This window comes from Jaculus jaculus, chromosome 3, assembly GCF_020740685.1.
Source record: "Jaculus jaculus isolate mJacJac1 chromosome 3, mJacJac1.mat.Y.cur, whole genome shotgun sequence".
Lineage (NCBI taxonomy): Eukaryota > Metazoa > Chordata > Mammalia > Rodentia > Dipodidae > Jaculus > Jaculus jaculus.
Genome location: NC_059104.1, coordinates 164,354,667 through 164,380,270, shown reverse-complemented (window position 1 = coordinate 164,380,270; position 25,604 = coordinate 164,354,667). Strand labels below are relative to the sequence as shown.

Below are 25,604 nucleotides of genomic sequence, written 5' to 3'. Positions count from 1 at the left end.
GTGGTTTAGAGATTGTCTGAAGGGTGACCAAATTCTGGGGCTTTATGTGAATGCTTCATTCCTGCCGTGGGAGATGGGGAGGAGAAGGGAGGATGGACGCATTGTTCTCGGGGCTTCTTGAAATTTCTCCTTCTGGGCCGCATCTCTCAACTGTGTGTATTGCCACCCACGATTGTCTTTTGTGGGGCGAAGAGCATCCAAAGAGATTATCATACCTTGAAGCTGCCTAAAGAAGCTTTATCAAAGAAGATCTGGCATTTAAATTCCAGTGGAGTTTTACTCTTGCATCCTCTTTACAAACAGCTCCCAGCTAGGGTAGCTCTCCCTCCGATCCACTGTGTGGGTTTGGGCAAATCATTTCAGCTCTGAGATCAGTATCCCTGGATGCAAACTCTGCCTGAAAGTTCATGAGGACGGCTCTTTAGATTATGGTTACTATGCATATTTGACTCGCTGTGATGTGTGTGTGTTCATGTGTGTGCCAGTGCACACGTGTATATGGGTGTACATGCATGTGGAGGCCAGAGGACAGCCTGGGTGTGGCTCCTTGGGCACTGTCCACTCTTTTTTTTGAGTCAGGGTCTCTCACTAGCCTGGAGCTTACGAAGTAGGCTAGACTGGCTGGTCAGGAAACCTCCAGTGCTGCCATTACAAGTGTTTGCCACCATTCTGGTTTTTATTATTATTGTTGTATGTGTGTGTGTGTGTATGGGTAATTTCTGTATGCCGTGTATGTGTGCATGGGTACATGCATGCCACAGCATGTATGTGGAAGTCAGAGGCTAACCTTAGGGTGTTGTCTTCTGCTTCCATCTTGCTTGAGACAGGGTCTCTCTTGGGCTGTTTGCTGTGGAAAGGCCAGACTAGCTGGCTCTGGGGCTCCAGAATTTTCCTGACTCTGCCTCCACTGCTGTTGGCATGTTGGGAGTGTAGACATGCGCACCACTTTACGACTGGTTTTACATGGGTGCTGGGAATCCAAACTCATGTCGGGAGGCTTGTGGAGCAAGTGCGTTTAACCACTGAGCAATCCAGTACTCTTTTTAAATGTGTGTTCTAGGGATTGAACTCGGGTCCTCATGCTTGCAAGGCAAGCACTTTATTTACTGACTGTGCTATCTTCCCAACCCTCCTTTATTTTATAAAAAAATGATTCATTTACTTTATTTATTTAAGAAAGAGATAGAGAGAGATAGAAGCACATGGGGGGGGAGGGATAATGGGTACGCCAGGGCTTTTAGCTGCTGCAAACTCCAGGTGTATGCACCGTCTTGTGCATCTGGCTTATGTGGGTACTGGGGAGTCAAACCTGGGTCCTTTGCCTTTGCAGGCAAGCACCTGAACCACTAAGCCATCTCTCCAGCTCCCAACACCCCTTTTTATTATACTAATAAAGGTGTAACAGTTTGGAATACTTTTTTCTTTCTGAGACTGTATCTTATTTTGTAACCCAGGCTGGCCTTAAGCTCGAGACCCCAAGTGTAGGGAATACAGGTGTGAGTCACCATGTTCTGTTTGGAATATACTTTTTTTTGGAATATACATTTTTAATATAGAAAATAAAATGGTCAAAATCACCAGCACATAAAAAAATGTAGCATAGCCTTACATAAAAAGTAGAACATAAAATTTCACAGAGAAAAATTCCAATTTAAAAAATGATTATATATAAATATTTTATGGTAAACATCATGATCTGTGATTGTAGGTAGAAAGGAACAGAAAGAGAACTTTTTTTTTCTGTAACGCCGCACCATAGGCGGTATCACTCTTAGCTTGTCATCACTATTAGATAAACAGCCTCCTGTTCACTGCGCATGAAGGGCGTAGTATCATTTCTCAAAGGGCTCCTCAGGGGTGTGCTGTGAACTTGGCACTGAGTGGCTGTCAGAGCCCTGCCTACCCCCATGGTCCCTCTCAGCCCCTCATTCCCTAGGGCGAAATGTAAGGCAGGAGACGTGGCCCAGATCATCCTCACTGGGGAGCAGCCGACAGGCAGCTCCCTAGTCACGCTGAGGATGCTTTCCAGTTTTCAATCGAGAAAACAGCTCTATGTGGAAACAAAAACAAACCAATAAAGCTGCTCCCAGCTCAACCATATTGTATAACCGCTTTTCTTTTGGTCTCACAGCTGAAAAACATTGCAACGGCATTCTTAATGAACCTTGAAATTCAAGTTTGATTCTAAAAAGGTTTGCTTTGTGCCTGGCAAGTTAGGAGAGGAAAGGAAATGGGAGTTCTCAGGTAACTTGAAGGGCCACAGTAGATTACAAGTGAGCCTGACCTGAAGTCTGGATGCAAGAAAAAAGGTTGTCATGTGGCCTTTACAGAGCCCAGCAGATTGCCCCTGGACAGGGGTGTGACCTGAGCAGACCGCTAGCTAGACCTCTGTTACCTCTTCTAGACAGAGAGTAAGGAACAATGGCACCCCTGTCCTTGCAGTGTTGTGTGGGTGCACAAACTGTCGATGACAATAGAGTTGTTATCACGCTCTAGTAGGCTTCTGGCATTGCCAGAACCTGTGCAGTTCAGGGGAAGCGCTCATTGTGTGTCGAGGAGGAGGAGGAGCCCTGGTGAAATGCTCTAGGTATACAAGCCACAAGCAATGGCTCCAGCCTGTAGTCCTGCTCTAGGCCAAGCTAATGACCATGAGGTGTATGAACCCCATCCCGTCCGTGGCTCTAGTTTCTTTGCCTGCACCACGCAAGGGAGGGGAAGGAAGACGCTGACGTTTCTCTCGTGTCCCGTCTAGTTCTGTTCTTCAACATGAAGCTTCTAAGTCCTTCTCCAAGCCTCTGAGTCATTTCTGCCGCAACCAACCAACTGCTCAGTGGGACTCTGACACTATTTCCTCCCGTCCTCAATTATTTATCTGGGATTGGACTACATCCCCCCGTCATGGCTGACATACTGACTTCATCCTGCCTCTCTTAGGTCCAGTCATACGGATAAAAATTTCTTCCGATGACTATGAGTTTCCTGGAGGGAGAAAGAGTGGGTCATGCTCAGTGGTCCTTAGAGCCCTTCAGAAAGGAGCATGGTGCCTGGTCAGGAGCAGGAGCCTGACGCTTGTGCACTTGATTGCTGTGGAGACAGTGCCGTGTCTGCGCTCTTTGCGTAGCTGGCCTGGCTTCTTCCACTAAACTGTCTCTGCCTGGGCAAAGCCCACGGTGACGCAGGGCCCGTGGGAATGAGCTCTGCCCCGCAGTGGATGTCCCCCTGAATGCAGTGAGACAGTGAGAAGTTGCCTCACTTTCCAGTTAGAGTATGTCAAAGACTGGACAATCCATCCCCCCCAGATGCTTGTATCTCTGATCATGGTGACTCATAAGAGGTCTTCCTGAATGAACGGGAGGTCACATCTTGGTCCCCACGGGGGGCTGGGGGGGACACACACACATGCATAAACAGTATCAGCTGGATGGATGGGTGCTCTTTATCATAGTAGTGATTCACTGAATGATCATTACCTCCTATTTATCTCTTTTTAGATTAGAACCCTCACAGGGGCAGAGACTTGTCCTATTTATCTCTGAAGTCCCCATATCCAGGACAAGGTCTGATGCTCAGTGGATATTTCTGGAGCTAAGTGCGTGAACCTGCACCAGGGCACTTTTGAACAGGATATGCTGCGGAAATTGCATGAGGTACATCCTCCTAGATCTGGGGTCTCGCTGGCTGTTCTCTTGCCGGCTCGCCACTGACAGTGGCTGCAGGAGGTTCCCTGCCCTTGAGACCCGGATCATGTCCTACAGTAAGAAACTCTCTTGTCAAAGCGGTGGGGCCTGAGGCTACTGTGTGCCTAGGCTCCCTGTACATACTGGTGATCTCCGGGGCTGGGCGCTGTCTCTGAAGCAAGGCTCAGACTATTTACGGTGCTGCATTTCATGGACAGGAACAAATGAACCATGTTCTGTAATCTATTCTTGCACACGTGTTGGGAGAAGTATGTACTCTCTCTCTCTCTCTCTCTGAACATTCCACGAAAGATGTTCAGTGCTTTTGCTGCCCAGATGTTCAACAGCTGTTTGAGAGCTTGGGCCAAAATCCTGGACTCTAGAGGAGGGAATGACTTCATGGTGTGGCTCCCGTCCCTCTCCTTTCTGTCCCACGAGTGTTACTGTTCGTCATGGCTTTGCACCCACACAGGCAATGCGGAGTAGCTGCGAGGAGATCATGCAGCGGATCTAGGCTGACCTCTGCTTTCCATGAAGAGCGAGTGTGATCACTCGATCTTACATGAAGACGGGGATGCTGGTACCCCGCCCTGCTTCATGCTGCTTTCCCCCATGACGTTCTCTTTGAATGGAAAGCCCTTTCCTTCCCAGAAAGCTCCTTCCTTTCCTAGCATCACCTTCCTGATGAATGTTTTCCTAGTCCCACAGAGGCAACTAACATACAACCCTGTCATCGCACTTAGCACAGTCCATTAGCACTCAGTCTTGGGTCTTTCTCCCTCATTTGAGTTTTGGGAGGATAGATGGGACTTACTCATGTGCACCAGGAGGCCTGATCCTCTAACACAGTCTCTGGATGTTCAAGCAGCATAGGACCAACACACTTCCCAAGTCCAGCGTGATTCAAGGGCACGCCAATGCTGCGAGGCCTCAGAAGGAGACCAGCGCTTACTGTGCCCAGCAACCAAGACCCACTAGGCACCTTGTTGACACTGACTTCCCTGGACCTATACCAGGGGTCGGGGAGCCTGGCTGCCTCCTAGATCCAGACAGTGGGCAAAAGGGCTGAAGGGAGGCTCACACAAAGACCAGTGGTCTGAAACAACCACTTCAGGCTGCCAGAGTCCACTCAAGGCAAATGAACCAGTGACCCCCAATATCATATACTTGGCCAGTGAGATTTTTTAGAAACATGCTATAGGATATTTCCAAAGGTTTGGATGCTGGGTTTCTAGTTTGCTGATTACCAACTGTGCTTGGTTGAAATCAAAGGGAGCTATATAAATGTGTTGGTGGGACCAGCTATTTGGCTATAATTAGATCTGATTGTTTTTCACGTCTATCTTTTCTTTCTTCCAATAATGTCCCAAGGTTGGTAGAATTGGGCATTTCCCAGGTAGAAATGTGGAGCCCATTATGGTTGTCTTATGCAAGTTTACATAACCGAAAAAGAAAGGTTAACTCTAAAACTGCTATTAGGGGGCTGGAGAAATTGCTCAGTGGTTAAAAACACTTGCTTGCAAAGCCTGATGGCCCAGGTTCAAGTCCCCAGTAGCCATGTAAAGCCAGATGCACAAAGTGGCACATGAATCTGGAGTCCCTTTGAAGTGGCAGGAAGCCCTGCCTGCATGCTCATTCTCTCTCTTTCTCTTTCTCTTTCTGTGCAAATAAATAAAACATATTTCAAAACTGCTATAAGGACTGAAATGGTCCTTGTGGTCCAGTTGCCTCATTTTATCATCAGGGAGAGTAAGGCCAGGAAACATCAAGCAGCTTGTATATAAATGCAAAGTCAAAGTCAGAGCTGGAATCAGAACACAGGTCTTTTCATTTTTAGCTAACAGGGACTAGCTGCTCTTCCCTTGGGGTTTGACTGTCTAGCACTGAAAAAATAAAAAAGAAAGCAAAAGCAAAGGAAATGTCTACCACAAACCTGCAGGGATGAGAGGATATGGGAGTAAAGTATCACCTGGTGTACTTGGGAAGGGTGATCTTCAGAATCAGAGAAGAGACCCTGACTTTCTTCAGATAAGTACAGAGGCATACCCCTGCACCTTCTGGGACATAGAATCAGATGGCCTCTTCTTACCCCCTTCAGTGAATGAGAGTTCATACCTTGGCCAGGCAATCATTCCACCATGGGATTAGCTGAAGACTTTTCTCTGCAGGCTGCTGAATGCCAATTAATTTCATTTACATGAGTTAATTTTAATGAGCCCAAATGCAACCACCCATGACAGCATTCATGCTTTGGGCCACGGGTACAGTTTTCTGTGTCCCGAGGCCCCCTGACTCTGGACAATGGGCTTCACTGTCCTTTTAACTCAGCAGTTCTTACCCTCCCCTCTGTGCCATGCCCCCTTGGAGCTGCCCATGGCCTGCAGGTGCCAGAGCCTTACCTCCATCGTTGTCTTTGCTGTCTCCACAGGCGGTTTCCATGGATGTGTCACAGCCGGCTCCTCTCCAGCCCAGCTGGCAGACGCAGTGCCACCCGTTCAGGTCCAGTGTGCACCTGCCATTGCCGTTGCATAAGCCAGGACAGCCCTCTGCAAGACAAAACCCAGAGTCGAGGGCCGGTGCCCACCACTGCCTACCGCCTCTGCGTCCACACCCTACCTGTGACGTACGTGATGCTTTCACATGAGGCTGTCAGCGTCCCAAAGGCACACAGCACCTGGGAGGCAGGTACCATTAGAAGTTGTCACTTTAAAGAGAAGGCAGTTGCCAGGCAAAGGGACTGGCTAAGGGCTCGACCAGAAGTGGCAGGTCCGACAGCAACACCTCCTGCATTACACTCCCCATTTCACAGGTGACCAGGATTCTGAGCTGGGGTCAGTGAACAGGTTTGCCAGAATGTGACCAGGGGAGCCTTCCGCCCATTCTTGCTCCTTGCTCATTTTCTCTGCACTCCCCTTGTCTCTGGAAGCTGTCTGGAGCAAAGGCAATCTCTCTCTCTCTTTCCTGTCCCTTGGCACTTCTGGACATGGCTTTAAAGGGCTGCACTTTTTTCAACTCTTGTTATTTGGTCAATTTTATTGAACTTTAGGCTTTTCATTTATTTGGTCCTATTTTCTCCCAGACAACTGTCTTGGCTTTGAAGAAGAGGGCTCAGTTTTTCTTATCATCCTGTCTATGTTACTCTTTGAAGAGGACTCTGTACCCAAAGGAGCTCCGAGAACTGTCACAAGACAGACAAACCTGTGCTCTCTGTGAGCGTAAAGGTGCAGGACAGGCTGCGCATCCGTGTGTCTGTCTGCTTGTGATTTATCATGCTTCTTCTCTGGGCTAGCATGAGAGCGATGGAGATGAATCAGACCAAAGGGCGTTCTTGAGGAGCAGGCAGCCCTCCCAAAGGACACAAATTTGTATAAACAACAACAAAACATTGCTTACAAAGTGCTCAGAGGGAGACATAAGTGCCATGGCGGGGACGGACACAGGTGTCACCGTCTGAGTGCGGACGACTTCCTCAAGAAGGACAAGGCCAATGCTCGGACTCATTCCGTTCTTCAAGCAAGTGCCTTTAGCTGCTGGGCCTTGCTTTTGCTCTGACCACATGATAAGGTGGGAAGTTTTTGTTACTTCTCCAGAGGATTTACGGGCTTTTTGTTTTAAAAAGTGTGCGTGAGTGTGTACATGTGAATTTCTCATTGTCCCTGAGCTCTTCAATTAGACTAGACTATGTGGCCCGTGAGCTCCGGGGAGCCTCCTGTCCCCACGTCCCCAATTACAGGGTTTTGATTACTGCCTTTTCAAACCCCTCAAAGTCTATGGTTTAGAAACCCGAGTGTTTGTTATGTGTCACGGATCACTTTTGCTTCTAACTCTACTACCTGGTTTCCACTTCAGGTTGTTATCTTAACAGAACTGCAACCCTCTCCTCTGAGTGGCTATCATTCAAACTCTGCCTGTCCGCAGCATGGCGTCCTCCTCTCTGCCCTTGCCTGGTCTCCAGGGGAGGCACAGATGTAAAAGAACTCTTCCAGCTAGACGGCTTAGCTTGTTTTAATATGAGCAGCGAGCAGCTAGAGATATGGCTGCAAACTCACCATTCTGACATGAATTGAGGGAAAATTGACTCATTATTATTATCTTTTCTTTTAAAAATTTTTTCTGTTTTAGTTATTTGAGAGCAACAGACAGAGAGAGAATGAGGCTGATAGAGAGAGAGAGAGAGAGAGAGAGAGAGAGAGAGAGAGAGAGAGAAAATGGGTGCGCCAGGGCCTCCAGCCACTGCAAACCAACTCCAGACGTGTGCGCCCCCTTGTGCATCTGGCTAACGTGGGTCCTGGGGAATCGAGCCTCGAACCGGGGTCCTTAGGCTTCATAGGCAAGCACTTAACCACTAAGCCATCTCTCCAGCCATTGACTCATTACTTTTATTTATTTATTTATTTTTTTGGCTTTTTGAGGTAGGGTCTCACTCTGGTCCAGGCTGACCTGGAATTAACTCTGTCATCTCAGGGTGGCCTTGAACTCATGGCAATCCTCCTACCTCTGCCTCCCAAGTGCTGGGATTAAAGGCGTGCGCCACCACGCCCGGCCTCATTACTTTTAAATGGGACAGCAAATGTGACAGTGACTGTCCAATCCCAGACCCGGTCCAGGGTAGATCCTCAGTGAACAGATGACCAATCCAAATCTGAGACCTCAGTGTGTCAAGGACATTAGGGAGTTGGCTCCTGTTCCACAGGAAAGAAAATAGAAATGCTTGCTTCCATTTGAGATGGCCAACATAGTAGCCAGTCAGTGTGGCCGCTGCCCTCTTCATTCAAAAAGAGAAACATTTGCCGTGTGTGCGCTCTGAGCATGCGGCGGGGGGCTGGGGGAGTTGATTGCACCAGAAAGTTTAGCAGTAAATGCAGAACATTTAATCTCTGCATAACAGAAGTTACTAGGGAAGATGAGAGGTTACTAGTGTGGCAACTCCAAAAAACCAGATCAACTCAATCTGATAGAAATAAAGTATTTTTCTGCTTAATAATAATAAAAACAGATCAAGACAAAAGTTGTAAAAGTGGGTGCCAGGGGTGTTGTGTTATATAGATGACCACTCAGGTGTTTTGACTCAGTAGCCAGCATCAGATACCTGTATGGATCCAAGCCACCAGGACCTCCCCCAATTTTTTCAATTAATCTCACTTAAATTTGTATCCACTCAGCTGGGAACTTTCAATTAAACTTCACATATATTGGGAATTATTCTTGGAGGGAAAAGCATCCGATTTGTAAGGATGCTGGGAGTGTGTTTTGTTTTGTTTGGCTCTAAGATGCATTCTCTTATATGATGCAGAAAGACTCCTTCGTCTGGAAGCATGAATTTGGGAGTCACAGTGAAGGCCAGTTCTGCTACTACTCAGTGGCTGTGGGACCCAGGCATGTAAGTAAATTCTTTGAGCCCCAGTCTTCTCCCTTACAAGATGGGGGTGTAGGGGGCCAAAAGGATGAAGTGGGAGTGATATACAAACATGGCAGAGGGCTAGACCATAAGTATTTGAATTCTCTACTTAGAAGGTAAAGTTGGAGATCTTCTATTTTGGGCAGAGGGCAGGTAATATCCCAAGTTGCTACCATAACTGCAGGTTGGACTCCCAGAAAGGCAAAATGGAAAATGGAGGAAGTTTTCCAGATCAGAATCTGCACAATTGTTGTATAAGGGCCCAGATAGAGTTGAAGCTTGTGAGCTGTAGGGATTGGTTACAACCATTCAGCTCTGCCGCTGTAGCTTGAAAGCAGGCACACACATTTGTAAATCATAAGCATAACTGTGTTCCAATAAAACTTTACTGACAAAATAAGTGATGGGCAGATTTGCTCAGTGGGCTATACTACCGCAGCTCCTGGTTGACATGTTTCAGAACAGTGGTGACAATGACAGCTGCCATGTCTACTATGGCTGGCCACTGTGCTAGGCACTCTGCACAGACTATTCTTTTTTAAAAAAGTAACATTTTGTTAAAATTTTTTTTTGGATCTTGACTTTCAGGGAAGTTTCAGTTTCATACTTTTTAATCCTAATTGTTTAATGAAAAAAAAAAAAAGCCTGCCGGGCCTGGTGGCGCATGCCTTTAACCCCAGTACTCGGGAGGCAGAGGTAGGAGGATTGCCGTGAGTTCAAGGCCACCCTGAGACTACATAGTGAAATCCAGGTCAGCCTGGACCAGAGTGACACCATACTTCTGGGTGGGGGGCCGGAAGCCCATGTTTTGTAATAGTAGGGCTTTGAAGCTGAACAAATTTCAGTTCAGATTTTTAGCCCCATCATTGCTCTTCCTACGCATGTGATGATTAGCAAATTCACTGTAAGCTTCACTTGTCTCACCTGCAAAATGGAGACACACCTGCTTCCAGGAGCTGCTGCAAGGACTGAGGTAGCGTGTGCCGGCTATTTTCGCCAGAGAAGGAGACCACCACAAGCAGGCGTGGACTAAATGGCAGCTGAGGAAACAACTCTTCAACAGTCCACATTGTGGCGCTGTTTAGGCCTCGACCATGCAGATCTTGCTGAAGGAAGGGCACAGCCCAGTGGTCATGGAGACCGCATGCAGTGCCGTGCAGGGGCCGGAGCATGCTGGGCGGAGCCACAGGTCCCAGCATGCATGCTTCTTGAGCGCATTGTCCTGCCTCTGATAATAATTATCTCAATCTTTGGTTCGTTTTGCAACTAGCTGAATGGTCTTACTTCCTCCATTACAGCACAGGTTTCAGAAGGGAAACTTGAGGCTTAATCAGAGCCTCACATAGCAGGGATTCAATATGTACTTGGAGAAATGAATCAATAGATGAGAAAGGAGCATTAGACTCTGCTGCCTCCTTGCTGATTGGTGAGAAAGCCACCTTCTCTGTCTTGGTTTCCTGATTTGTAAGAAATGCGTGTGGATTGTGAGTGAGTGAGAGTTTTATTAAGTCCTTTAGCACAACTGATCCAATAGAGAAGGCCCCAACAACTTCAGATTCACGAATCCAGTCATAAATTCAACACGCCACTGGAAGCCAGACTTTGTGTTAATTATTGGGTAGAAGGACTCCTGCCCCCAAGAATTTTATATTCTATCTATCTATACCTTACTTTGTTCCAAGAAGGATTGAAATTAGAAATTTTGGGGCAGGGGAATATGTCCTTGCTATGTAGCTTAGACTGGCCTTGAACTTGTGACCCTCCTGCCTCATCCTCTTTAGTGCTGGGGGTCACACTTGTATGCCACCAGGTCTTTGGGGTCTTACAGTCTTAAACAATACTTCCCATAGTGAATGAATCTTCTAAAATATTAGTTCAAAGAGGTCCTTAGAAAGAAGTTTCTGTTTTCAAATAAGTTTGAAACCATTTTACCTCCTATTCTTATCCTAGACATATGAAGGAAAACTGCTTATTTGATTATCAGAACATTTTCCACTTTGACCTCAGAGCTCCTTTTTTTTTTTTCTCCCACAACACTGTAATGCTTTCCTCCGTGACACACCCCTTTGGGAGCCTGACTCTTGTGAGCTCCTTTGGGGGCCCTGTAAGAACACATTCAGTCTGCTTGGTGGCTGCCTGTGTGGGCAAGTGTTCCCTGGGCAGGGAAGCTCTTACTATGGTACCACAGGGACGTTTTATCCATGGTCACTTTCTTCACATGGACCAAGTTCCTTCCTGAGGCCTCCACTAGCCCCTTGGTTTTGGAGAGACCTCAGAGTGCTCATGAGTTGAATGAGGTTCACTCTCATCCCACAGCTTGCTTTTGGGACCATCACACCCCCATTAGCCAGCATGAGGAAGCCTCCTCCAGGGCGACTTGCTGACTTTCTTAAAGCAATATGCCCATCTTTCCCCATAGTAGAAGCTCATTAATTCTACAAACTCTGAAATCATCAATAATTCAGAGAGCCCGAGTGACATTAACAATCCCCTGTGGAAGGAACCACACCAGGCATTTGCTAGAGCTAAAATAATGTAGTTTTAAGGTTTAGCAAAGGGCTAAGCTTTTCAAAAGAAATGATGCCCTTTAAATGACAAGGGACCACTTTATGTCAATGTTCCCTTTGCAACTGGCTGGCATCAGGTGTGGCCAGGAGCCTTTTGGAATCGTGCATGTATTTATTTTTTAGTGTAGTGGCAAGTATGCAGTGCAGTACTTCTGCCACACAGCACATGCCTTTTATTTACTTTTATGGGGGGTTCTTCTTATACTTTATTAAAAAAAATGTTTTTAGGCAAGCCCAACAGACTGGCCATTTTTTTAAAACGTGAGAGCGAGAGCGCAAGAGAGAGACAGAGAGACAGAATTGGAGTGTCAGGGTCTCTCACCACTGTGATCAAACTCCAGATATATGTGCACCACCTTGTGCGCATGTGTAATCTCTCATGCTTGCGGCACCTCATGCGTCTGGCTTAAATGGGATCTGAAGACGCGATCCTGGATCCTTAGGCTTCGCAGCCAAGTGCCTTAACCGCTAAGCCATGTCTCCAGCCTCTTCTGTACCTTTTCATCTCTGCATTTACTTTCTTTTCCTACCTAGATGATACTGACAGTGTGGTAATTTTACCTTCTTGTTCCTAGTATTTCCTCTCAAATCTTCTTTCAGAAAATGGATGATGGATCCATTCCAAAGTACAAATGTATGCCTTCCTGCTTTGAGAAAACCTTCTGTGGCTCTTTTATACCCCATAACAATTTCCACAATCTACAAGTCTCCTACCTAATTGGGTGCAGCCTTCTTGCTAAGTGGCCCCTGGGCTTCCCTATTGTAACCCTCACCACACTTGTTGGAATTATATGCTTTCATGTCTTCTCTGACATAATACAGACATTCTGAGAACAGGGACCATTTCTGCTCTGGCACTTAAGGAGTTCAACATATTTGAACTCCTATATTATTAACTTAGTCTCTACCAATGCATTTTGGAAAGAGAGCAAAAGTAGGCTTTCTTCTAAACTGCAAAATACATAGTTTTCTCTGAAATGCTCCGAGTTCACATGTACGCATCTCTGAGCTCGCATTAAAATGAATACCTGGTGTATTGGAACATTAGCCAGGTAAGGGGCTTTTTCACACCTCGATTTGTCTTTTCAGGCAAGTTGTGGTTCGCTGATCTAACTCAGCTGAAGATACAGGGATGGTGTTTTCTGCCTTGATGATCAGAACAGGAGGTTTGAGAGAGGATGTGAGCCACTTCCCAGGGAAGGAGCCAGCTTGGGAGATGGGATTTGGAGGAAAATTATTGGAAATATGGAACTTTCATGGTGACATATGGTGATGTAGAAAGAATGCTGGAACCATGGAATGACCCAGAAAGTCCCAAGTTCTGGATTCACTACTTCCAGACATGCTGCCCAGGACAGGAACTAAACCTATCCAACTTTCCTTTTCAAAGGGGTATCATTATAACTGTCTCTTAAAAAAAATACACAAATTCACACAACTTATTGGTGTAAAATAACTTCACATGCTAGGGGGGAAAATTCACCAAGTAACCATTCCATGATAAAATTTAGTCTGGAAGATTCTTCTGATGATAGTGATGTGTAAAATGCTTGGTTTAAAAGAGCTCCAAACTTCAATTATTTGCTTCTATTATTTGCAGCCAAGGGCAAGTGTATTACGTGTGTGGAGCCTTGCTTCCCACCCATCTAATTGGTTCCTGGCAACACATTTGTGTTTGGCAAGCTTGCGCCAGCTGAAACGGATTCTGTTATTGGTTTGTTTTGGGGTTTAGATGTGAAATGTCCCCCACAGGCTCCTGTTTTTTGACACTTGGTCCCAGCTGGGGGTGCTATTTTGGAAGGTTGGACTAGAACCTTTGGGAGGTGGGGCTGTCATGAAGGAAGTGGTCACTGGGTGTCGGGGTAGGTCCTCAGGTTTTATAGTCTGACCCCACTTCCTGTCACTCTCTGTCTTAAGTGCAGATGTAACATGACTAACTGCCTCAGGCTCCTACTGTCAAGACTTCCCCCCACCAGGTGGGGGGGGAGCGCCCCTCAAACTGTAAGCCAAGATGAACTGTTCCTCCCCGAAGTTACTTCTCATCGAGTATTTCATTGTAACAGCAAGAAAAGCAATACCGTCCCTAATACCTTTTCCATAACTTTGAAAACAGCAACTGCTTTCTCTTGTTAAAAGCCAACTTACCCCTTTCTCTTACAACTTCAGAAAGTAATCTAGCTAGTGACGTTCTTCTCCAAATCATAGGCAAGAACGTGACGATGACAAATCAGTGCTCAGTTCTACTCAGTGTCATTCCTACTCATTGGACAAAGCACTTGATACTCATTGCTTCACAGCATCCTCAATGCTGACCCTATGAGGTCCTATGAAGTGAAGAGGCGACTTGCCCAAGGTTGCCCAGGTTGCCAACTGTACAAGCTGGGATTCAAGGCCCAGTGGTCTGAAGACAGAGCACTGAGTGCATGTGTCATGCTAGGTGATATGTCAGGACCTGAGGACTGGAAGATGACTGTGATGTGACATTTCTCCTTGGGCACCTTGGAGTCCTTTAAAAGCACACATATTTGATCATGCCATGATGCGCTCTTAGAACTGTGAGACCTATCTAGAAAATCAGACAGTACCTGGTCATGTAAATGGTTAAGATGTTATGAATTACTCTGCCTTTTGGGAATATGCTACAAAGATAAAACTTACCCAAGCCAGGCCTTCTCTGAAAAGGAAAACAGACAGCGAACACACAGACACTCTCCCCCATCCACTCCCTGAAGCTGCGGTCAGCTTCCCCTTGCCTCTGGAGCTTGGCACGTGTACCTAGCACACAGTGGGTGCTCCATGAGTGGCTGCTGGGTGAAGGAACACACAGTAATAGAATGTAGTCCTCAAGATTCCTTAGCGTGTTCTCGGGTTTCTTCCTCTTTCGGGCAACCCGGCCCGGTTCTCAGCATCTGACTTCTGATGAACCGGGGGTCATAAGGAATGGGCAAGGTGACATGAGATGGGGTGGAGAAGGTGAAGGGTGGCTGTGTGTGGGGATGGAAGGACAACGGCACAATGGCAACGTCACAGACAGATCTGAGTGACTCGGGCAGAGCATTACACTCCAGGTATATCAACTGCCTTGCGATCCCGCCCTCAACCCACCCCCGTTAGACAGCAGATGCTGTGACAATGCTGGGTTCACGGCAGCATGCTTATGGGGTGTGTATATACATTTTCATATACACCGTTCTTATTTTATGCTCGCCCACAAACACACACACAACAACAACAACAGGAAAATAGAGGAAGGAAGACCATACCTTTAACTACCCTATCCAGATAGTGAGCTTGGGAGATAAAAGACAGGGAGTTTAAGGTAGGAGCAAGGACGTGCAGTGCTGTCTGCCAGATAATCATGCCGAGGGCTTAGGAGACACGGGGTTTGGTGGGGAATGTGTCCCATGTCGGGGACAGGCCTGCACCACAGTGGGGAAAACAAAACCAAAGACAAAATGACATGGGAGAGGAGGAAGGACAGCAAGCACATTCTCCAAGAAGGGCCAAAAGGGCTGTCAACTCATGGGATCCAGGCATTTGGAAATGTGATCATAGAAACAGAAAGCGGATGGTGGGGGACAAAAGGGGAAAGGACAACGGGAAACTGCAAAAGTGGCCACACTCCTGCTCTGTCCGGCTTGCCAAGTTCATGGGCAGCTAGAACCTTTCCCTGCATCTACCAAGGGCAACAGCTGAGCCCCCTCCGGGGGACGAAGCTGTACTGGGAACAAACTGTCTGAGCAGGTGTGTTCCTGAAGTTAGAAATATGCAAATTGTATATGATCTCTGATATGTGCTAGGGTCCTAGGTTGTCTTTGATCAAACACACTGCTAGCTTGTCTGTTAGCCGTTCTTGAATCATCTAGAAACGCTTGTTTCCACAGAGACTTGAATGCAAAATGCTTGGTGTGCAAGTAAGATGCACCCTTACTTTGTGCATCTTACCTAACAGGCGAGGTGTGGGTTGATGGATGCCATTGTGAAAAGCAGCAAAAAGAAAGGTGAACTCGGCTACTTCTTAGTGCTTATTAAATCAAAAGGTAGGACGATGCATGCTTGGTTTTCCAGCGGAGGGGCTGGGTTATTTGAACTATTTGACAACCTAAGCCTTAGGCTCTAAGGTCTTGCCTGCTTGTGAGGATGAGTGTCAACTATTGCTCTAGGATTTAACCTCGATGTGTCTGTGTCAGGGTGCTTGTCTGCATTCTCAGAGCACGGCCACCCTCTCCAGCCTCAGCATGCAGCTGTCATACATTTTGCCTTTCCCATTTAGGCTGCAGTAGTTAAGGCCTTTGAAGAGTTTCTCTTTCCCTGTCCCCTGCCCCTCTCCTGCCTTGTCATACAGGTCAGGCGGAGAGCACTCTTCCGAGGCACGCTAAGCCTTTGGCCAGGATATGCCTACCCTCAGCTCAGGTTCACACATGAATCAGAAGTTCCCACGACAAGACTGAACTGTGCTGGTATGGCCTTATCTGGAAGCCCTATGCACTATAAGAACATTCTGCCTCTTGTATTCATAGAAAAAAAAAAAGGATCCTGTTTTTTCACCCTCTGGATAGAGAGACACTACTTCTGTTTATCGATATATATTTGCCTCAAAATATCGGTGCTTGGGAGGCTATGTTCTTAGTTCAGGTAAATATGTAGCTGCTGCTTCAAGATGAAATATGCTCCTGGAAGCTGCATAGCCAAGTGGAAAATTGGGAACAGGAGATTTAATGCACCCCTTCATTCTTAGAGATGCTGTGGGGTTTCTATGCCAGCAAGAGAGAAGTGGGGACTGTGAAAGAGAATGGCTTAGTAAGCAGGAGTGGCTGTACAAAGCTGCGGAATGCCAAACACAGGGCCTGCCTACGCACACCCACAAAGAGATACACAGGGACCTTGACCAAACAGCCCAGAGAGCTTTCTGGCTAATGGGAATAGTTCCTTAAGTTTTAGTTCAACCATCACTTTATTCTTAGATAAGCATATTCTTCTAATTTTGTAAAGTGGTCCTAAAATTTCTTGGCCATCTTCTCCTGGGATGTCCCAGAGTTTTGCCATCAGAGAGCTAGAACATGTGAGATGTCCTGGCTCATGTGGTTCTCTTACATTTCAGATCTGCAGAATTTTTTTTTTTTTTGAGGATTCTAGTCGTACATTTTTATAACAACTTGAACTCAGTTACAGAAGGCTGGAGTGAGCTGCAATATCCCGCCCAGGGAAGGGTCTAGGTTGGAGTCACTATGTAACATCCACGTTGAAGAAGTTCTCTGAACATAAAATATTCTTATCATCTCCAAACTTAATGGCGGTATCATGGATTTGGTAGTTTGTGAAGATTATATCCATTCTGTAGGAATAACCTCTGAAACCCAGGGTTGACGTCAGATCTCTCTCTCTTTCCCTCTCTCTCTCTCTGAATGACATTTCTACCTCAAGAACTATGTACCAATAAAGATATCTAGTAAATGTGAATACTTTTTAATTTTAATTAAAATTAAATTGTGGGCTGGAGAGATGGCTTAGTGGTTAAAGCACTTGCCTACAAAGCTAAAGGACCCAGGTTTTATTCCCCAGGACCCACGTAAGCCAGATGCACAAGGTAGTGCATGTGTCTGGAGTTTGTGTGCAGCGGCTGGAAGCTTTGGTGCACCCATATCTCTCTCTCTCAAATAATATTTTTTTAATTAAAAATTTAATACTTTTACCAGATTCTTGCTAGTTTCTCCGGACCACCGCTGGGAACAGAAGCCAGCAGAAGCAACTGAGGCAGGCTCAGGTTAAGCCCACAGTGGGGGTTTCCAGGAGATAAGCAAATCCAACCAAAGCTCCAATCCTGACTGCACAAATCACAGGGGCTTCCTTTGCTACAAAGACACCGCAGATCACACTGTGTATCCGAAAGCTGATAAAGCCAGTCAGTCCCAAGTCCAGGAGTTTTCTGGGGATGAAACAGAGCTTTATTATCTCTGGCTATTGAAAATGGAAGTGACAACTGGGTCTTTGAAGTCCAGTTGCATTTATTTAAAAGATATATGCAGAAATCCACACCATCGTTGCTGGGAAACTCTTGGCACATATGCTCGTGGGCACAGTCATTTAGCAGTTCATGATTTGAAGGCACTTAGAGAAGAGTGCCTGTCTGTGAGTTGGCATCATGGAAGGTGCATTCAAGACTGTACAGCATCCCTGCATGACTGCCCTTGGGGCCTGGGATGACGATGGTGGCCCTAGAGTCATCTTTCCTTACAGGCCGCACTGATCATTAGCATTGCCCGTACGGTTTTTAGGCTCCTGTCGCTAAGTACCTGGAAATAATCCCTTGCTAGTTAAGATAGGCTCTGGGTTTTCCATGTGAGGTTGGTCTGGGTAGCATTCAATCTTTTTGGCATTTCTATGACCACCAACATGAAAATGTCTTCCCTCAAACTGCTTATACTAACAGAATTTCCTAAGTTTTTCTGTCAGGGGGAACTTCTAGATGCTTTGGGGCCCCTATCAAATGCGGTAGAGGAAATGGAAATGTTTTCCATTATCACTCTCCAAAAGCCTCAGGTGATCAAGCCCAGTTGCATCACTGGCCCACATTTTGCCAGGTGAAACAGTAATCATTACAGTAGGTAGTGCTCTATAATCTCCTAACTTGTTTTTTTATTGCAGGTGGATGACCACCAGCAACAAGATAGTCTTGTAAGGTACTGGAAACATTCAATCTTCTTCCCTCTTTGGGTGCAGTATTAGTGAGTGAGTGGTCAATGGTTCCCACTATGACAGAAATCACAAAGCCCACTTATGCTCCTTCTGTTTCCTACCCCTAAGACATCTGCTGAAATCTCACAGAGCCGCCAGCAATGAAACCCTCACTTTGATAGCTCCATATGGATCCCTGTCTGCTACTTGCCCCTCTCTCCTTGTCATTGTTCATCTTGCTGGATCTTAGGTCCTGTTCTTAGAGAGAGCTTGTGAGGATGGATAAGCAGAGATTCATCAGCCAGAAGCTGACACCTCCTGAGTGACTTGTTTGCTCTTAGTGAAGGATAGTCTGATTGTAAAATGAAACCTGAGAGCTACCGTTCAAAAGTGAACAAAACACTCCACAAGATTCCGTGGCTTTCTTGAAACTTTCCCTTCATCATAACGTCTGGTCTTGCTCACTCAAGTGATTGCATCATCAGAGTATTATTTTGATCTTTACTCCCAGAGGAGGCTTTTGTTTAAGAATCAGGATTTATGTGATTGGACAGCTCTCCTAAACTTGAGTAAATAATTCTGAATGTCTGGCATCTTAAACAATCACAGCTTTGGGGTCAAGGTTGTATTTTATAAATGAAATCAGAAGTTGGCATTTCCCACATGGGTTTTGAGACTTTATAGATGAGGGGCATGGAGATGAATAAAATAGTCACCATAGAATCAATCCAAAATGTTAGCAGTGTGTTTAAAGAAACAGAAAAAAAAAATTAAACACCTTCTTAAATTTAACTATGATTTGCAGCCTTTGCTAAAGAAATTGGAGGTCATGCCCTGGACTTAAGGGACCCATAACATGTCTGAAAAAGACATCTAGAAATATGCTTTTGATGACTCTCTGGATCATGTGCTTGAGAAACAGATCTAAGTCAATCCATCTTACCTTACATTCTAGGCTAGGAAAACTGAGTTTCACATATGCAAACGGAAGTGCTAGTGTCAAGGAAGCAAGAACAAAAACAAAGAATCCCTTTTTAGCTCACAGGCTATTTTTAGGAGCATGTGAACCCATTCTGGGCTGACAGGTATGCAGTTTTATGGGGAATGGAGGAGAAGCTGGGATTCTGTTAGCCCTTGCTGACCTCCTCCAGTCACAAACCATTCTGTGACTCACTGGGAGAGAGAAACTCTCCCAAGCAACTGCATGGTCTTCCCATCATACTTTTACCAAAAACCTTTTCTCCACATGCAAAGACAGGGTAAAATCTTAACAGAAGGCACCAAGTCTCAATGTGAAGAGTTCATACAGTTTGAAGGAAAAAAAATTCTGTCATGATAGAGGATGCCATCGTCAAGTTCTCTCTTGCTCTGAAAGCCAACGTTTTTGAGAAAAATCAAGTAGCCTTCCATGAAAGATAAGGGAGAACTAATGCCCCCAAGGGAAGCTAAGTAGTTCCTACTATAATAATCTGCTCTGAGGTGGAAAGTTTCTTACACTGAGGACCTGGCCACAGAGAGCCCAGATTTGTCTTGTTTAAAGACTTCATTCCTGCTGTAAGGAAACCAAGTGATTCTTTCCTGTTTAAGGAGGGCAGCGGTGTGTAAATAAAGTCCTTCTGCTCTTGGGTGTCCTTTATATTACTGTCACGGATGCTTCTTCTCTGGTGTGGGAAGTGAGTAGACCACAGTGTCTATTAGCTGCATGATAATGACCCTTTCTTGCATAGTGAAGGAGATAGTAAGAGAAAATCTAACACTAAATTTCTAATTTTTCACATCAACACCCTTGTTCTTTTCCTAAATGATGCTCACAGGGGGTGTGAATTTCCTTGGAAACCCATGAAAATGTTCTTTGTTGCCATCAATGACTTCTTAAAGAAAAAAAGATTTCTTATCATTTCTATTTCCACAAGGAAAGGAAGTCACCCACCATTGTCTCTGACTTGCACCCTCTCCCTACATCCTATGAGGCTACTGAAATGTTCCTTCAGCGTGAGGGTGTTGGGTTTCTCACAGGGGTGGCGGCTGGCCACAGCAGAGGCCCACGGAGAGCAGGGCACCATGCAGGGGAATTACACAGGGACAAAGGAGAATGCTCACCACACAATGATGGAACAGAACCCCAGCCAAAGTCCTTTCATCCGAGCCACTATGACTAGCTCATTACGTCTTCAATGTCTCATGACATTTTTCTGTCACCCTTCTCCTCTTTTATCATGCGCATTTACCTTGATGTATTTCTTATCTGGAGGGGATGAAATCTCTGCAACCAAAGAGGAATTGTCCTCGAACAGCAACAAAGGGCATCAGTAGAGAGGATGGCAGGATTGATTTCTTGGTGTCAAAATAAATGGGACCTTCTTGAGCTGGGCATGGTGGCACACACCTTTAATTCCAGCACTCAGGAGGAAGAGGTAGAAGGATCGCCAAGAGTTTGAGGCCACCTTGAGACTACATAGTCAATTCCAGGTCAGCCTGGGCTATAGCGAGACCCTACCTTGGAAAACCAATATATATATATAAATGGGACCTTCTTAAAACCATACTGATCAATATTTTAAGTTCTAGATGCAGCCCAGCCTACCCATGAACCCTGACATGAATCATCTGTGGCTGGATCGAGGCTGAACTTCCCTCTGTGCCTAGTCATTTGACTCAGATGAGAAGCTTTATCTTTGAAAAGTCAGGCATTCATAGACATTTTAGAATTTGGTAAGGTGAGCTGAGAAGTCCACAAGCAGGTGACTGAGAACAGAATGCATGTCCTTGGGCTCTGCTTGTTTCTTTGAATAGCAAATGGACCATCTTGTGGGCTGGGGTAGGGGCTGAAAGGTGGTCAGTCCATTCTCAGTCACATGGAACGGTGTGAAGGAGAAGCAGAGTTGAAAGAAAGCCCCTTGGTGGACTAGGTCCACTTCTTACCAGGGGTTTCCAGGGCAATGCAAAGGCAGGATGCATGGACATACAGAAGCCACCACACAGCAGACTGTAAGATGACACGGCACATTGTGCCACGGAGCAGGAAGCCACGTCACCACGACGGATGGGCTCTGTGATGAGTATGGGCTGGGAATGGTCTGGAACTCAGAGTGCTACAGGACTAAAGTAACAAAATCTGGCTTCCGGAAAGGACATGGGCTGGACCCCTCAGTGGAACCCTGGGGGTCATCTGTGAAGGACTGCAAGTAAAACAGCTGGGAAGGAAGAAATCAAACTTCCGAGTCCTGTTTAAAAAGTTACATGGCGGGCTGGAGAGATGGCTTAGCGGTTAAGCGCTTGCCTGTGAAGCCTAAGGACCCCGGTTCGAGGCTCGGTTCCCCAGGTCCCACATTAGCCAGATGCACAAGGGGGCGCACGTGTCTGGAGTTCGTGTGCAGAGGCTGGAAGCCCTGGCGCGCCCATTCTCTCTCTCTCCCTCTATCTGTCTTTCTCTCTGTGTCTGTCGCTCTCAAATAAATAAATAAATAATGACCAAAAAAAAATTAAAAAAAAGTTACATGGCTCTTAGCCTCAGTCTCTGAGAAAAAAAAAAAAAAAAGAATCAGAACCTCTTCACATTGTTAGAAATATATATCCAGTTAAAGTTGTAGACACGATACTTGGCATACTGTAAACACTCAAAAAATATTATTATTATTATCATTAATAAATGTAAGGTTGCTCAGTTGCTGATTAGCTCAGTGGTATCACAGAGGACCAAGGACAGGGACTAATGGCAGGAAAAAAATAAACAAAAGGAATGGATTGAGAGGTAGCTCCATTTGCTTAAAATTCCTTTGTCCCTCAAAAGCTTAAGGCCTCATCTTGACGTTTCTATGAGACCCAAGAGGTCACTTTCTGAGCCGAGAGAGGCACCTGGAATCCGGCCTTCTAAAGCCATGTGCTTACCATCTGATCACAGAACCCTTCCTTTAAAAAAATGGAAAGGGAAGAAGTTAAAACACATACACAAAGCGGTTGATTCAATAAAGAGCTTTTGGTGATTGTTCATTCCAGGATAATAAACCAAGCAAAGCGTCTGGCTGTGTTTAAGATCAACAAAACCCACAGGAAAAGCAGAGAGATGGGAGCGAAGTGATCAGCTTGTTTCCAAAACTGCCGAGAGAGCTGCTTCAGCGGGGACTGGTGCCGAGGAGCCCCCGGGGAGAGGGGAAAGGAGACGGACGCAGACAGGATGGAAACCGAGGACAGGGGAGGGAGGAATGCACGCCTGGCCTGGAGCTTGAGTGAAGCTTGCCCCGGGGCTTCAGACCTTTCTGGAAGACTCCTGGGCCAACTAGGACTCCAACTACCAGACACTGGAATTGATAATAATGCGCTGAGCATCCACTGTGTGCCAGCTTGTGCCAAGCTCTCTCCACGTGCAATTCTCTCATTGTGCAGATGAGGAAACTGAGGCACAGAGTGGTCACAGCACTGCTAATTGGCAGCCATTTGACTTCTCTGTGGACCCCAAGCTGTTTTGCATTTAGCCTAGCACTGGCTGAATCGTGAGGCCTATTAATCAGCTATGGGGGAGTGGCAAATGCAAACTGGGGGGCCAAGGTACACACACCCAAAAAAGGCAAATGGTGAGTTCAAATCCAACTGATGTCTAGGAAAAGCCAGTCATAATGTCACTAGATGAAAGGACTTTTGGCCCCTCCCCACATGCAATGGGGGCCCAGGCTGGCCCTGAAGCGCCCAGCAGAGCCAAGTGCCCCGGGGATGCCTCTCATACCGATGGTGCAGTGCTCGCCGTTCCAACCGGGGCTGCACTCACACTTGCCGTCGCGGCAGGTCCCGTGCTCTGCGCAGCGCGGGTGGCAGGCGCGCTGGTCGCACGCGGCCCCCATCCAGCCGTCTTCGCAGCGGCAGGTGCCTCCCACGCAGACGCCGTGGCCACCGCAGTCGGCCGCACAGATTTCTGAGGGCGGAGGGAGGAGGAAAGAGCCAAGGGATGGGGGTGGGGGGAGGAGAGGGACCAAAAAGAAAAAAAAAGGAATTGAGTCAGTTCTTGCTGGGAACAAGGGTCACACTTGGCTACTTACCTAGGCTCTGTGCATGGTGGGGATTCCAAAGGCTTAGGAGAGTGATCTGTGAGGACAATGCCCTTCCTTCGGAGGACAGCCATCCCTAGGCAAGAGGTCTGCCTGGCACTGGCTTGATCACCAAAATAGGGGGATCGTGGGGTTCCACTCTGTTTGCTTTTCCCTACTGCCAGTCCGTCTCTGCTTTTGTGCCTGCTACTTCCAAAGGGGACCGGCCTTCCGAACAGATGTGTGGAAAAGTCAAATTTAATTAAAAACTGGTTATGTGTGAACACCAAGTTAGGGGGAGGCCCTGTCGCCAGACGAAGAGCTTTGTGCTTCTGGCCGCGGCCCTGCGACGTGACTCTACAGCCCTGACTCCAGTGAAGTTGGAGGAGAGGGAGAAGGAGGGGAGCCGGCCCTGCCTATGGACTTCCCAGGGTCGTGGCCCCAAATCTGCAGCTTGTCCTGTGCCTTTGCTGGGTTTATTGTTGGTCCTTCAGCATGCTGTTGTCCCTCCACTCCAAGAGCTGCCTTTTGAATCCAAAGCAAACAGCTGGTGGTGGGGGGGGTGGTGCTTGGTGGCTATGGGGATGCCCGGGAGGGGGGGGGGCACTTCATAGCTATGGGGATGCGGGGGGGGCCCTTCATAGCTATGGGGATGCCTGGCTCTTCACAAAGGCCTATGTGTGTGACTGTGCAAAACACACAGGGCCTGACTCACAAGCCCCTCGGGTTCCAGGCCAGCCGTGGCTTTATGGCTTATTGAAGGCAGAGGTTTGTGAAGGCTTCAAAATGCAACTAGTTTCTGGGGAAACAGCTGGAGCACCCATGACCCCAAATCCTCTCCAGGGACCTGAGGGAGGCTGGGACTTGACTCTTGCCTCATAGCCCAATAGTCTTCAAATCTGTATAAAAATTCCAACACTTTAAATGTCTTTTACCGTGGATTAATTGGAACTTGTGTTAAGTGGCCTCTGCCCATTATTCCCTACTAAGTGGCATGCCTGACTAGAAGTAGTTAATATTTTAGCTACTTTTTTATAAAGGAAAGAAAAACAAGATTAGCTCTCCAACCTTCCTTACCAACCTAGAAATAATGGATAAAACGTTGATAAATCAATTAAAAAAATAAACAAACAGTGGGCCTGGGTAGATAGCTCAGTCAGTAGAATGTGCGTCTTGTAAGTGTGAGGACGTGAGTTCAATTCCCGTTACTCATATGAATGTACCAGGTGTGACTGTGCCCAACTGTAATCCCAGTGTTGGGGAGGTGGAGGCAGGAGGGTCCATGGAGCTTGACGGACAGCCACTCTAGCCTAATCCATAAGCTCCAGGCCAATGAGAGACTGCCTCAGAGGAGGTGGATGACATTCCTGAAGTTGTCCTCTGGTGTCTACATGCATGCACACACACATGTACGCACACTCATGCAGCCATGAACACACACACACACAGAATATTTTTAGAGAGCCACAGTAAGAGCTGCTGACTATGGTGTGCTCCTATGCAGACATCCTGCCCAGTAGCCACCGCAGAAGGAAGGTCATGACTGCATGCAGTGCACCAGGCCCGGCTCAGCTGCTGGGGTGGGGTTAGGGCGAGCTGAAGATCACACCAGGCCAAGGACGATGGGGCCGGGGACAAGCCCGGGGGTGGAGAGTATGGGAAGCAGGATGTTGTACACAGCAGCGCAGACTACAAAAGGCCGTGGCGAAAGCCAAGTGAGCCACGAAAGGCTTCCTGAAACGGAGGTCAGGACAGTGAACTTCTAGCTAAGGTGCTCAGAGAGATCTGTGAGGTCCATGTCTGCTCAGCCACTGTGTGACCTTGGGAAGGTTACTCCCTCTCTTTGGGTGTCAGTGTCCTCAGGGGACATCTGATGGTATATAAGGTCCCTCTGGGCTCCAGGAGAGATCCTCCGATACAACGCCCTCCCTGTTACACAGCACAGTCTGCTTCTAAGGCTTGGTTCATGCACTGCTCTTCTATGAAGTCTCCTGTCATTTGCTCTGTGGTTACCCCCCTGCTTCTTCCTGTCCCATACTACATGTCACAGTGATTCTCTGCCTTGCCGTCTGACCAGCAGCAAGCTGTGTCTGCTTCCTCTGATCGCCTCTGCTCCTGGTGTTTAGCACAAGGCCCAGAACAGACCTGAGTAAAGGCTTGTCAAGTAAGTGATGGAACAGAGCGCCGAGGATGAAATGGGGGCCTGAGGATGAGAAGCAGTTCACATCTGCGCCACTCAGCCTGGCTGAAGGCCCGCAGGCCTGTCTGC

The 25,604-nt window shown here is 46.9% G+C and overlaps 1 protein-coding gene across 1 annotated transcript in view; it reads right to left on the bottom strand.

Annotated features, from left to right (window-relative positions):
- Positions 1-25,604, bottom strand: part of Tenm4 (teneurin transmembrane protein 4) — a 1,065,388-nt gene that overhangs the window by 100,755 nt on the left and 939,029 nt on the right. The window contains 3 exon segments of the mRNA XM_045144966.1: positions 6,077-6,223; positions 14,906-14,932; positions 23,038-23,223. Of these exon segments, the coding sequence (XP_045000901.1) occupies positions 6,077-6,223; positions 14,906-14,932; positions 23,038-23,223 (360 nt within the window).